At 60.3% G+C, this 12,173-nt stretch overlaps 1 protein-coding gene across 16 annotated transcripts in view; it reads right to left on the bottom strand.

Moving 5' to 3' along the window:
• The window catches only part of HUWE1 (HECT, UBA and WWE domain containing E3 ubiquitin protein ligase 1), a 96,923-nt gene that overhangs the window by 1,342 nt on the left and 83,408 nt on the right, over positions 1-12,173 (bottom strand). For 15 of the 16 annotated variants that reach the window (XM_074277810.1, XM_074277820.1, XM_074277821.1 and 12 more), the window contains 19 exons: positions 11,398-11,615; positions 10,671-10,959; positions 10,467-10,569; positions 8,485-9,019; positions 7,470-8,055; positions 6,870-6,988; positions 6,628-6,784; positions 6,029-6,161; positions 5,402-5,604; positions 5,079-5,206; positions 4,334-4,430; positions 3,895-4,050; positions 3,553-3,798; positions 3,228-3,345; positions 2,610-2,750; positions 1,716-2,003; positions 1,520-1,625; positions 848-965; positions 494-675 (listed from right to left, as the gene is read on the bottom strand). In XM_074277810.1, the coding sequence (XP_074133911.1) occupies positions 494-675; positions 848-965; positions 1,520-1,625; positions 1,716-2,003; positions 2,610-2,750; positions 3,228-3,345; positions 3,553-3,798; positions 3,895-4,050; positions 4,334-4,430; positions 5,079-5,206; positions 5,402-5,604; positions 6,029-6,161; positions 6,628-6,784; positions 6,870-6,988; positions 7,470-8,055; positions 8,485-9,019; positions 10,467-10,569; positions 10,671-10,959; positions 11,398-11,615 (3,923 nt within the window). The remainder of the gene's footprint in view (positions 1-493; positions 676-847; positions 966-1,519; positions 1,626-1,715; positions 2,004-2,609; positions 2,751-3,227; positions 3,346-3,552; positions 3,799-3,894; positions 4,051-4,333; positions 4,431-5,078; positions 5,207-5,401; positions 5,605-6,028; positions 6,162-6,627; positions 6,785-6,869; positions 6,989-7,469; positions 8,056-8,484; positions 9,020-10,466; positions 10,570-10,670; positions 10,960-11,397; positions 11,616-12,173) is intronic. The other variant, XM_074277816.1, reaches the window with a different exon arrangement.

The following is a 12,173-nucleotide window of genomic DNA, read 5'->3' as shown; positions in this document are numbered from 1 at the left end:
GGGGAAGCAGGCAATATGTTCTGTCCTGCACTTTGGGGGTTCAATTAAGGATGGCTCAAGTGGGGAGAGAATGAGGCAGCCAGAGCCCTCAACATCTGCTGCTAGAGACGAGAAGGGCTGGAGGCCACAGGAGGCCCGTGTGCCACACAGAGCCGGAGACCCGGACGGAAGGACGAGACCGCTGCTGGGTGGGGAGGCCTCGGAGGGAAAGCTGCCCGCTCACGCCTCCGGGCAGGTGGAGATCAACGGCGCGCACGGACCAGCTAAAGTGCCTTCGTTTCCTTGTCGGCCGATCGCTGGGACTTTGTTTTGGCTTCTGCACCCAGCCCGCCGCCCGACGGCAGACCGGGCCGTTTTGGGCGTTGACTCTGGGGCTTCTCGTGGGCAGGAAGGTCTCCAGTTCGGGGGTGGGGTGCTGAGCGGCGCCCTACGATTCTGAAGCCGACGCTCCTCGGGGCCACGCGTGCGGCTGCAGCCCCCCAGGGTCACTCACCTGGATGGAGTTGGACTGGTACTTGTGATACTCTGTATTGGACTTGAGGTCGTCAATGTCAATGGTGGGCAGCCCTGAGATGAGAAGCTCCAGCTCCTGCTCCGTGAAGATGGAAATGAGGCGTTTGGGGATGATCTCATAGAAACCCTCCAAGAAGGCTGCCAGCTGTTTCCGGATGGCTCCTGCAGGGAACAGAAGGCTGCTGGGGCTCTGGGAGTTGGGTGGCTCCCCGTGCCGGGTTCGTTCCTGCCAATGAGGGCAGCCTCGGTAGCGTGGTTCCCCGGGCGCATCCCTCCCTCCGCCTCGCTGGGGCCGAGTTCACGCGAAGGAGCCTCCGAGCCCCCTTGGGGGTACCTGTCATCCTCATCTGGCACACGAGGTGCACGTATTCCTTCTTGTTCTCCTCAGTCACTAGAATGTTGGCTCCATTGGGTTTCAGATCCCGGACCTCGCAGACCCCAAACTCTTGAACCTTCAAGCAAGACCAGCCACTTCAATTGTGATGAGTGGACAGCATCCCCTCCCCTCGGCAGCTGGATTTGGGGTGGGGGCCACAATGCCGTCCTCCTCAAATCCCATTTGGGGTTCCTGGCTTTTGACTTAAGGGACCAAGGGCTGGAGGAGTCCGTTTCTCTCAAGGCATCGAGGTGGCACTATGACATCTGGGGGACTGGACCACCTGCCTCCACACCTAGCCTCAGACAGGCAGCCTGGCAAAATTACTCAAGCCCTGCCTGCCTCAGTTTCCTCAGCTGGAAAATGGGGATGATGACGGCCCCTCCCTCCCAGAGCAATGGCGAGGAACAAGAGAAGGCACATTCGCAAAAGCTTAGCATGGGGCGCCACACGAGAGAAATGCTTGCTTGCTTGCTTGCTTGCTCCCTACCCACCAAACTCTTAGAGGATCATGGAGAAAACCCAAAGCTGGGAACCTTGGCCCTCCCATGGGTGAGAAGGAGGGGAAATGTCCCCGAAAAGGGATCTCAGAAACCATCCCGGGGTATCTTCCCCACCCCCGCCGGTTACCTCGGTGCTGAAAGTGAGGTCGTAGCCAAGAGTGGAAACGTCATTTTCCAGCAGGTAAACCAGGCCCTGGTAAAAGTGGTAGTCCTCACTTTCCATGTCCGTGTACCTAAAGACAAGCACAAGCCGTGGTGAGCGATGGTGGGCGTGAGGCAGGGGCGGGGAGTGGCAGCAGGCACCAGGCGAGCCGTCTCCTTACCGGACCGACTTGCCCAGGATGTGCTTGTAGAAGGACCTGGTGAAGTAGCACTCCAGAAGGCGGTTGTCATACACGGCCTTGGCCACGATGCGCCCGACGAACTTGAAGTAGCTGAGATGGTTGGGGTTGCAGTGGGAAGAGGGGTTGATGGTGTAGGTGACCCGGTCGCCAGGGGAGGTCCGGAACAGGGCGTACATGGGGTTGAACATCTCTCGGGAGATGATCATGTACCACTCTCGCAGGAGACCCCCAGCATCCTGGCCCTCTTCTCCTTCAAACACTATGTACCTGGCACGGGGAAGAGGGGATGGGACGCCGTCAGCCGCGACCGGCCCCTGCCCTGGCCCAGCCAACGGCGCCCGGTGGCTCCCCGAGCCTGTGCTCGAGATGGCTGGCTCCCCAGGGCCACTGACAATTAAGATCATAGGATCTTGGGCTAGGGCTCTAAGGGGCCCGGGAGATCATCTGGGAGGTGGGTGAACTGAGGGCCAGAAGCCGATGAAATGAAGGTTCCCCCAGCCAGGATCCAAGTCAGGTCTTCAAACACCTCCCCAACCTCCCCTTCTGCACTCTCCAGCTGGCCAACCAGGCCCCGAGGGGACGTGGCGGAAAGGCCCCACCAGAACCCCTGCCCCAAATGGAATCACTCTGGTGGCCATCTGTCCTTGCCTGAAGACAGGCCCCTCGAAGCTTCCTCCAGAGACCACCGTTGGTGAGACACCAACAGGGCCTCAGCCAAAACCAAGAGGGGAGCCCCTGGGGTTGGGAGCAGGGGTGTGCCAAGCAGCCCGGATATGGGAGCCTCCTTTTGGCTGTTGCAGGGGGGGTGGGGTGGAAAGGAAAGGATGGGGGCCCTCGGTCAGCTGCTCCGACCCATTCCCCTAGGGCCCTTACAAGCGATTCTTCATTTCCTCTGGGGATTTGCGATGCAGCTCCCGATAGGAGTCTTCAAACACGTGGTCACGGCGCACGTGCACAGCCATGTCTTCTTTGCGCAGTCCCTCGTCCAGACGCTCAAGCTCTTGGCGGAAATACCTGGGGGTGGGGGGGCTAGATGGGTCATGCTGTGGGGCCGCAGGCGGTTAAGACCCAGAGCAGGCAGCCGGGGGCTGCTGGCTTACACAGGGGGAGCCCAAGGGGACATGGGGATACCACGTGGAAGCATTTGCCTCAGCTGAACCAACGGGCAGGCAAGAAGTTGAAAGGAGCGGGCCACTGAAGCCACGGAGCAGCACCTCCCGCCTCACGCTCAGATGGTGCCTGCGGAAGCCCACCCAGAAGAGGAAGACGACGGGCCCTCGGGTCGCGCACTTCAGGCCCAGGCCGGTAGGACTTGGGAGACATCGACTAACCACCCAGCAGAAGCAGGACACGGTCCCATTGAATATCCGATCACCCCCCCCCCCCGCCCCTTTCCTTTTCCAGATTGGCAAGCTGAGGCCTGGGATCCAGATCCAAGGCCCTCTACCCCAATAACTGACACAGACGCATCCCCGCCGCTTAATCACGTACTTGCGCTTAACGTCAAAGTCGAGCACGCGGATGTAGTCCACCAGGACGGCGAAGGGCCCATCTGCAAGATGGGTGGTGGACTGACGGAGTATCTGATTGAGCACAGTGCGATGAGTCTCTGCAGAGAGGGCAGAAGGTGGGCATGAGGTCCGGGGTCAGCTGGCCGAGGCCCAGGCCTCTCTGTTACGTTGTCTCTTCTTTCCCTCCTGAATGAGCTTGTAGACAGGGGAGTCCCCCCGCCCAGCCCTCTACAGCAACTCGGGGGCCACCCGAAGGAGGGGAGATCAGATGGAGGTAAGGCAGGCCAGCTTCCTGTCCCCCTCACCTGCAAACCGGAGAAACTTCTGTGTGTCTGGGGGCAGGCTGGAAGAAATGTGCATAGAGGAGGGCTCGCGGGAGAAGAAGGGGTCCAGGGAAGAGGGGGTGGCAGGGGTCAGAGGAGCAGGGGACAGCGGTGGCGGCTCATCCTTGATGTGAGCTAGTTGGCTTTCCCGGGTGTCCCGAACAGGTGGCTTGCTCTCTCGCTCAGTAGCATGGACCAGGAAGAAGGCTTCAACAGCAGGCTGCAGCACTGCGAAGGGGAAGAAGGGCCGAGGGGACCGCGTCACGCCACGGGCCACTAGGACAGGTACACGGACACTGCCGCCAGGAGGCCCCGCACGCTCACCTAGCACTGCGTGCTGATCGTGGGATTCTTCTAGCTCCTTCAAACACTCGCCCAACATGTCCCACAATTCATCGAGGCTCAGCTGCTCGCTAAGTAGGGGCAGGTCAGGTGGTCTCTCTTCCTTCTCCTTCTCGCTCTGTTGGCTTCCTTCTGAGCCTGGGGGTACAAGGAGAGGAACAAACATGTGAAAGCCACAGGCAGCAAAGCCTGTCCATGGGGCTCCACTGGGGCCTCAGGGCCAGAGATACGAGAGGCCTTTTACCGGGCACCAGCCAGGTCGCTCTTTCTCAAGGGCCCTTTGGAGCAGAAGCTGCCCCCAGACTCCTAGGCCAGGTCTACTCCCAAGGGGCAGCTTCCCCCCCTTCCCCCCGTCAGCCTGGCAACACATGCTTCCCAGCCAGGTCTTCCCATGTTTCCAGGCTGACGGCGTGGCACTGACCGATGGACTGGGTGTCTTGAGAAGCAGGGGATGGCTGGTCTACATCCATGGGAGACTCGTCCCTCCGAGTGGCAACCTCGGGCTGGCTGGACTCCGACTGGACAAAAAGGGAGAAGTGGTTCGTCACGGGCAAGTCCGGGCCTCTGCTTCCTCCAGCAGGGGTCCTTCCCGGAGCTAACACAAAGGAGAGCGGCGCTCCGTCGGCGCCCTGGCAGTGCTCAGGTACCTGGAGCATCTCCCCGGTTCTGTCGCCTGTGGTCCTGGCCCCCCCCCTTTCTTCCTAGGGAAAGAAATCCCTCTATACTGCCGAACAAGGCCTCCTGGACCTTATTTCCCCTCTGGGTTACTCAGGCAAGGGAAGAGGACCAGGGCCATTTGTACTGGAAGCCACCACGTTGCCCTCGTGAGGAAGGGTCTGGGCTTGCGGCAGGGGGTGCTTGCTCCGAGCGTTGCCAGGGCTCCAAGGGGTGCCTTTCTGGGTGACTGAGGAAGCTCGGCTCCCCCCCCACTCCTACTTGGGACCCAGAAATCTGCAAAAAGGCACAACTGGGCAACTCAGGTGGTCAAAGGCTGACCCCCAAAAAAGGCAGAAGAAAACATCGAGCTGAAACATGACCCCCTAGAAGCGTCTGGACATTAAGCTCACAGACAAGCACAGGGTGGGGATGGGGTGGAGGGAGAAGACAGGCAGATGAAGAAAGAAAAAGAAAATGAACAAATGAGAGGCCCCAGGCATCACGCTAACCGTTGCTGCTTGCTGCTGTCTCCGCGCCCTCTGACCCTCACGTACCATTTGTATAATGGCATCAGCCTCAGCCTCCAGCTGCCGAACAGCTGCCTGGATGCTGCTAGCCGAGCCCAGGCTGGAGGTACCTTGGAATGGGGAACAAAGGCAAGGTTACCCCCGGGGAAGCCACGGTGGCCACCGATGCAAATTTCAAGGGCGCGGTGTCTCTCTCTCTCTCTCTCCCCACCAGGCACCGAGCAGAGCCACGGCCCGAGGGAACGGGCTGGAGACCGAGCGTCGGCCCACATCCTGTGGCCGGGACCCTCGGCTAAACGGCCTACCTAGCCGGCCTGTCTGCTTGGCCTTCTTGTTGGCTCTGCGTGTGTCATCTCGGAGCTGGATGATGACCTGCAGGACGCGCAGGAAGAACTTCTGCGTGGACGTTTTGGACGTCAGCATGGACATGGACGGCAGCTGGAGCTCTCGGCCGCCCAGGGGGCGCTTCTGAGACGCCACGATGACCACATTCTCAGCTGTGTCGAACCTAGGGGGCCGTGCAGAGGGGCGTTTTACTGTGTGTGTGTGTGTGTGTGTGTGTGTGTGTGTGTATGTGTGTGTGTGTGTGTGTGTGAGAGAGAGAGAGAGAGAGAGAGAGACAGAGAGAGAGAGAGAGAGAGAGACAGAGACAGAGAGAGAGAGGGAGAGAGAGAGAGAGAGAGAGAGAGGGAGAGAGAGAGAGAGTCGGAAGGAGGAGAGTGAAAGGGTGGGAAAGGACAGAAGTAGAAATGGAGTGAAGGAGCAGGAGAGAGTGAGAGAAAGGAGAAAGGAGGATGGGGGAGGGGGGAGAAGAGGAGGTGAGAGAAGGAAACACACACCCAGGGAAAGAAACGGGTGCTGCCGCCAGAGACCGGGTCTTGGCCAGTGAGGCCGTGTGCCCCAGGGCTGCCCAAAGAAGGGAGACAGCTCACCTGCTCTGCATCTTCCCTTTCAAGCGTGTGGCCTGTGGCTGCTCTTCGGGAAGCCCGTCCGGAGACAGGATCTCACACTGGGCCTGTCGCTGCTGCTCCAAGTTGTACTCTCGCAACTCCGCCAGGAGGGTCCCTGAAGTGAGCCCAAGAAGCAAAGAAGCATCCTGAGAGGCCGGCAGCACCCACCCCCCACTCTGCTTCCCACTCGTCATCTGATCCCCAGAGAACACTCAAAGGGGGCCGGTGGGATCCCTGACTATAGCCAGGAGGGAGGTAACGGGACTCATTCCCTCCCCCTCCCCCCGGGGACCAAATGGCCTTCGAGGGCCCCTCTCCGTGGCCCTTCAGAGTTGCGGCTGGTGCAGCCCCCTTGGCTTTCCTACACCTATTTATTAGGAGCTGAGCCAGAAGCAGCAGGTGTCCCGGGGAAACAGGAAGTAGATCGAGCACCCTCATTTGCACAAGGTTGCGTTTGAAGCCAGTTTTTGTCTGAGAACCCAAGGTGGCACCTTTGAAGGCCTTGAAAATGGAGGCTGTGCCCAAAGTCGGGGTGAAAACGAGGGCCCCAAGGCAGGATGTGGGGTGCCCTCCCTTCTTACCAATTTGCTTGCACAGGGTGTAACCCAGATGCCTGGCTCCATTCAACAGTAGCTTGAGAACGGTGTCTCGGGTCGCCGGGTCGCCCCTGGAAAGCTGCAGCAGGACGTTGGCTGCGTCTTCCAGGCCTTCTTCTGAACACGAGTGGGAGGTCAGCACCTAGGAGAAGAGTGGGTGCGTGGAACCAGTGCAGCACCGCGGCTTTCCCCACACCCCAGGGTTTTCGGCCTGGCCCCCAGCTCACCTCCACGGACAGCTGGAGCTGATTTTCTGTCAGGCCTGAAGCCGCCATCTTGCTATCCACGGTCCCCCCGCTGCTTCCTTCGCCAGCCTTTGCCGGGGATTTGCCGCTCTTAGTGGTAACTTCAAAGGAAAAGCAACGCCAGGAGTGAGCAGCAGGGGGCAGCCCGGTGGGATGAGGACACTGCCCGATTGGCCCGGGCAGCCCCGCGGGGTATCGGAAGTCCTTCCCTCCGTTATCTAATGGGTGGCTGGCAGTCTAACGCCAATGGGGCTTTCCCTCGGAGTCAAGGACCGGTTTAATACCGTATGCTCCAAAAGAGGGTCTGGCCGTCTTAACCTGCTGTGATACCTGTTCCACGGCGCTGGGACCCCAACCCTGTTTCCTGTTCCTTGAAACGCTCTTCTCTCAGCCCAGCATAAGGCTCCGTGGGCCATCCCACAAGCCTGTGCTAGGTCCCCCCTCACGTGGGCTAAGCGTGGGGTTGCTGTCCCCCACGCTGGCATACAACCGACGACTAGCAGAGTCTCGGAGTGACTCAAACGACCACCACGGCAGCTCTCCTCCAGGCCGGACAAGCCCGGACCTCCCGGGACAACTTACCTGCAACCGCAGTGGGCACGGCGGCGGCGGTGGAGGCGGAGGCGGAGGCGGGAGCCACGGGGGCGGTGGCTGAAGCTCCAGCTGGGGTGGGGCTGGGAGTGAGGGTGGCCGGGGTGGCGACTCCAGTGTTGGTAGAGGCAGCGCTCGTCGAGGAGGCAGTGGTGGTGGAAGGAGCGCTGGTGCTGCTGCTGGGGTTGGCCACAGTCTCTGGAGGTTTATTCTCAGGCAGTGCAATGGAGATGAGGGACAAGAGGCGCAGGAGCTTCTCGGTGAGGAGGGAGCTCCGCCGGATGACCGGATGGGACAACATGTTCATGAGCTGCCCCAGAGGAGAGGCCTCAAGGCTGTACAGAGAGCTCTCTCCCTCGCTGCCCACGTTGATGGGCCCCGATTTGACAGAGTTTTTGCCTTTGCGGCTAACGTTCATGTTGTCCAGTTTGACCAGCAAGTCCCAGAAGTCAGTGGAGATGCCACTGCTGGTCGACTGACCGGGGCAGGGGCTACAGGTCTGTTTGTTGCTCCTCTCCCGATCGCTGTCACAAGTTGTCTCTTTGGTCCGCTGCTGCGTGAAATGACTGGGGAACACCTGTGGGGAAGTGGGGAGAGGTTGTGCTTGGGCGGGAGGTGGGTACAAGGGCCAGAAAGTAAGCCCGCTCTGCCTCACGTGGGGGGATGTGGGGGAGGAAGCTGCAAATGGGGGGGGGGGCCCACCCGACTTTATTGGAGAGGAGATGGGCCCACAGAAGCACACCTGGGGCCAGGATATGTGGAGCACCCCCCCCCCCGATGCCTAGCCCTGTCCCTGGTGATCTTTCTCAGACTATCTCTGCCACATGGTTACACGAGCCACACCGAGCTTGCCAACCCTAAGATCTGGCACGTGAACGAATCGGCCTCTCCTGGTACCCAGCATCTCAGCACTCGCTCAGTCCCCATTCCACCTCATCTCCGGGCTCCCTGAGTGTGGGACCTCAGGCCTGGGCCCCACGGTGCCCTGAAGCGCGCCAGTCCTCACCTTGGCTAACTGTATGAGCGTATCCAGGACATGCCTGCAGACCACGGGAGCAGCCTGGGGGTGGATATGGACGGTGGAGCCACAGCCAGAGTGCTTGCGGCCCGCTGCCCGCTGGATCTGGAAGATGTTAGTCCGGCAGCCCAAGGCCGCGTCCATGGACACGGAGAGCCACGAAAGCTGGCTAGAGCTCTTGGACTCCATCTTGTGGAGCAGGTCGAGGGGACGGCTGTCATGGCTGCCTGTGGGGCAGGCCTTGGCTGCCTTCTTGCCCTTTTCCTCACTGGCAGTGGCCTTGGGAGTCTCGATGCATAGCTCGCTTTCGCTGCTCCGCTGCAAAATGGACAGCAGGCTGCGGATAACCCAGTGGCGGGTCTGGCCGTGGTAGCACAGGTTACGCAGGACTCGGTGGAGGCGGCTCGTGTTCAGCTTGGGCTCATCCACAAAGAGGAGGACCAAGAGACACGACAGGGCTTCGTGGTCCAGAAGAAGGCGGCCCCGGAGGCGCAGGAGGCTATCCACGTTACTGCCGGAGGGCCTGTAAGACAGGGGACCGTCAGCTTGCTCCCGGTCTGCCTCGCAACTGAAGTGATACAAACTGGGCTTGGAGGGAAGCTAAATTCCCCCCAAGAAGGCCCGAGGCGAGCCGCCCAAGCTCGACAGCAGTGGAGCTAGCCTGGAAAGCTTCCCTGGGCCTGCGATACCACCAGCACGCAATTCGGGATCTGCTCCCTCAGGAGCATCAAGGGGAAGCGGAGTTCCCCCTTTGCCAAGCCGGCGGCCACGGCTTGCTACCATTCCAAACTCTCGGTTCTCTCGACCTCCACAGACAACACTGAACTCCAAGCGTCCGTGGCATACGGAGGAGCGAGATGAACGCGGCTCTGAGGGCCTGCCGGGAATCTAGAGCCCTTAACTCGCACCCTGCGGCCCCTTCCCCTTTCTGGCAGCTTTCTTCTACCTCGGGCTCAACCTGGGCTCGAGTTATTCCTTCTAGAAAAAGGAGAGAAATGAAGAAGCCAGCGAGAAGAGTTGGGCCACGTGGGAACTCTCACGTTCCTCCAAAGGCACGACCTCTCAATCGGAGAACAAAGAAGGGCACTGCCCAGAACGGGCACCCGGGGCTTCCTGGTAAAGTCCCTCTCGGTTCCATGTGTGTGCACGTGTGTGGGACACGGGGAACGGAAAAGGAGCCTCTCTCTGAATCTTAAAAGTGCCGGTGGTGATCGACCAGAAGCTCCTGTCCATCCTCTGCCCCACAAGGGCAACCTGTTGAGGGAACACCTGCGGGGGGGGGGGGGGGGGGGGGGGGGGGGGGGGGGGGGGCGCAGTCCTGCTCACTATTCCCTCAGGGAGGCGGCTGTCCCGACCGTTCCCATCCTTTCCCTATTCTGGTGTCTCTCAAAGGAAGGACATTTGTAGCAAATGCTCAGGTGGGTGCTCAAGCCAACAAGCATACGACTTAGGATGGTGAAGGAGCCCCAGTTCCATTTGGGTGGTACAGGCAACATAAGGCCTGTCTTTCGACAGCAATCAGAAGTGTGGAAGCTGTCCACGGCCCGAGGGCCCTTGACCACAGCGGATCTGGCCTGGCTTAGAAATCTGATCTACGAAAGCAATGCCCGGGAACCCCGGTTCTGGGCCTGTTGGGCTCTGCTACACAAGCTCGCTCCGGGCCTCGTTCTCGCCTCCTCTTCCATTACTCCTGACGGATTAGCCCGGTCGCCGTCAGACTGCTGAAGGTGACAAAATCTAGGCAAGTCTCATCCAGGTCAGGACCTGTCTGCTAAAAGGTGGAGGGTCTGCATGGCCCTGCCCAGGCCAAACTGCAAGCCCCTTTCCTACTCCACGAAGGTCAAGCAGAGCCCCCCACAGGTTGCTCAGTTGTCCCAGGCCCAAAGGAGAGGGAGGGATCAGAGCAGCCACAGTGGTCGTGCCCAGAGGCAAGCGGGTATTTGGCAACAGGGGCCCGGCGAGGCACATACCTGGTATGGCTACTGCTCCCACTCATTTGGAAAGTGCCGCCCCTTTGGACAGCCAGCCGTGTGTATTGGACTCCTCGGTTGCCGCTCAGGCGACTTGTGAAGGCTGCCAGGGAAAAGAAGGTGAGAGAAATGGAGTTACGTGCCAGGCCTGGATCTCACCCCACTCCCCAGAGGCCCCTCCTCTGTCCCTCTCCCACCACACACCCGGGCTCCTGAGGATGGCCGAGAGGGCAGATGTGCTGCTGTGTCCGAAGAGCCTCTCGTGCATCAACTGTCTCTGCCGGGCCTCCTGCTCTCGTCGAAGGGCTTGGGCCTCAGCAGCGATGTCAGGGGGCATCACCGCCAGCACGCTGTCCTCCATGTCTTCTAGCACGCTCCGGCGTAGGTCCGACGGCAGAGTTTGGATGAAGGTCACCGGGTCCATCGGGGTATCGGAACTGCTGTTTTGGGCCAGCTCTCGCCTCTGCTGCTCGGCCCGCTGTTGGGCAAGGACCTGTTGAACAGAGGGAACGAAAGGCCGAAGAGATCAGTAGTCGGTTTAATCCTCCAACTTGGTGAAGGCTGGGTGGGCCCAATGTAGTCAAAAGCAAAGGCCCACCGGCTCGGCCAACCGAAGGCACCGAGGGCCAGAGAAATCCAAAAGATTTGGCCCCCCCCAGTCTGCCATAAACATGCTCCACAATCCCCGGGGCCCTTGGAGGACCAGTGGGCAGCGCCAGGTTTACCCTGCAGCAGGCTGGCCCGAGGGTACGACCGAGAGCCACTGTATCATTCCGAGTCTGCGGCTCTCTTTCAGGTGCTCTGTTCCGCCCTGAGTGGGGCTGGTGCTACAGGCCCACACGGCAGCTAAACCGATTTAAGTCAATGGGGCGAGGAAGCATGTAAGAACCCCCCTACAAAACAAATCCAGTAGGGCACGCGACCCCCTCACCTCTTCCTGGATGGCAGGGGGCAGGGCTGCAAGAAATTCAGGGCTCACTTCAGTCACATTGGGGTTCCCCACCACGGGGGGAGGAGTTGGAGTGGTGGCAGCAGGAGCGACCCGGGCGGGGGGTCGGATGCCCAGCTGATTCTGTAAGACCTCCCTGCGGATATCATCAGGCAGCGCGGCCAAAAAGGAGGGATCCACACCTTCGGGAAGGTTAATACCTAGGGGAAGTAACACAAACTTGTCTGTGGAGTTCAACTGTGTTTCAATTTCCCCACGTTGACCAGGAAACCTCCTGAAGGAAAGCAGTCAACGTGCTACGGGGCAACCGAGTCCACATTCTCCACGGGCCAGAAAAGGATAAGTGGCAGTTGACTGAGACCTGGCCACGGCCTCGGGAGCAGCTCTGCATGCGGGAGTTCCAAGCCCCCCCACCCCCCACAGACGGATCTGTGGCCATCTGGGTGAAAAAACAAGCCGCTTTAGCCTTGGACGATCTGAACCCGAATTCCTGTTCTGGGAAGCGTCAGGACCTCGGAGAGCATCCCACGGGGCCAGCCAAAGTGGGACCCTTGGCTAGAGCTGCCCTATATGCTGCTTGGCAAAAAGGAGGAGGAATTCACTCCCAACCTCCCTGTGGAGATGCTCGGACGCGGGCCCCGCTCAGGCCCGCACCACTCTCTCTCTGCCCCCTCCCCACCTAGAGCATCGACTCCCATTCATCTCATCCTGCGAGCACGGCTCTCGGAGCCACTCAGGAGCGGAGGAAATCGAAACCC

The sequence above is a fragment of the Sminthopsis crassicaudata genome, chromosome X, assembly GCF_048593235.1.
Source record: "Sminthopsis crassicaudata isolate SCR6 chromosome X, ASM4859323v1, whole genome shotgun sequence".
Lineage (NCBI taxonomy): Eukaryota > Metazoa > Chordata > Mammalia > Dasyuromorphia > Dasyuridae > Sminthopsis > Sminthopsis crassicaudata.
This window is presented reverse-complemented; position numbering and strand designations above follow the sequence as displayed.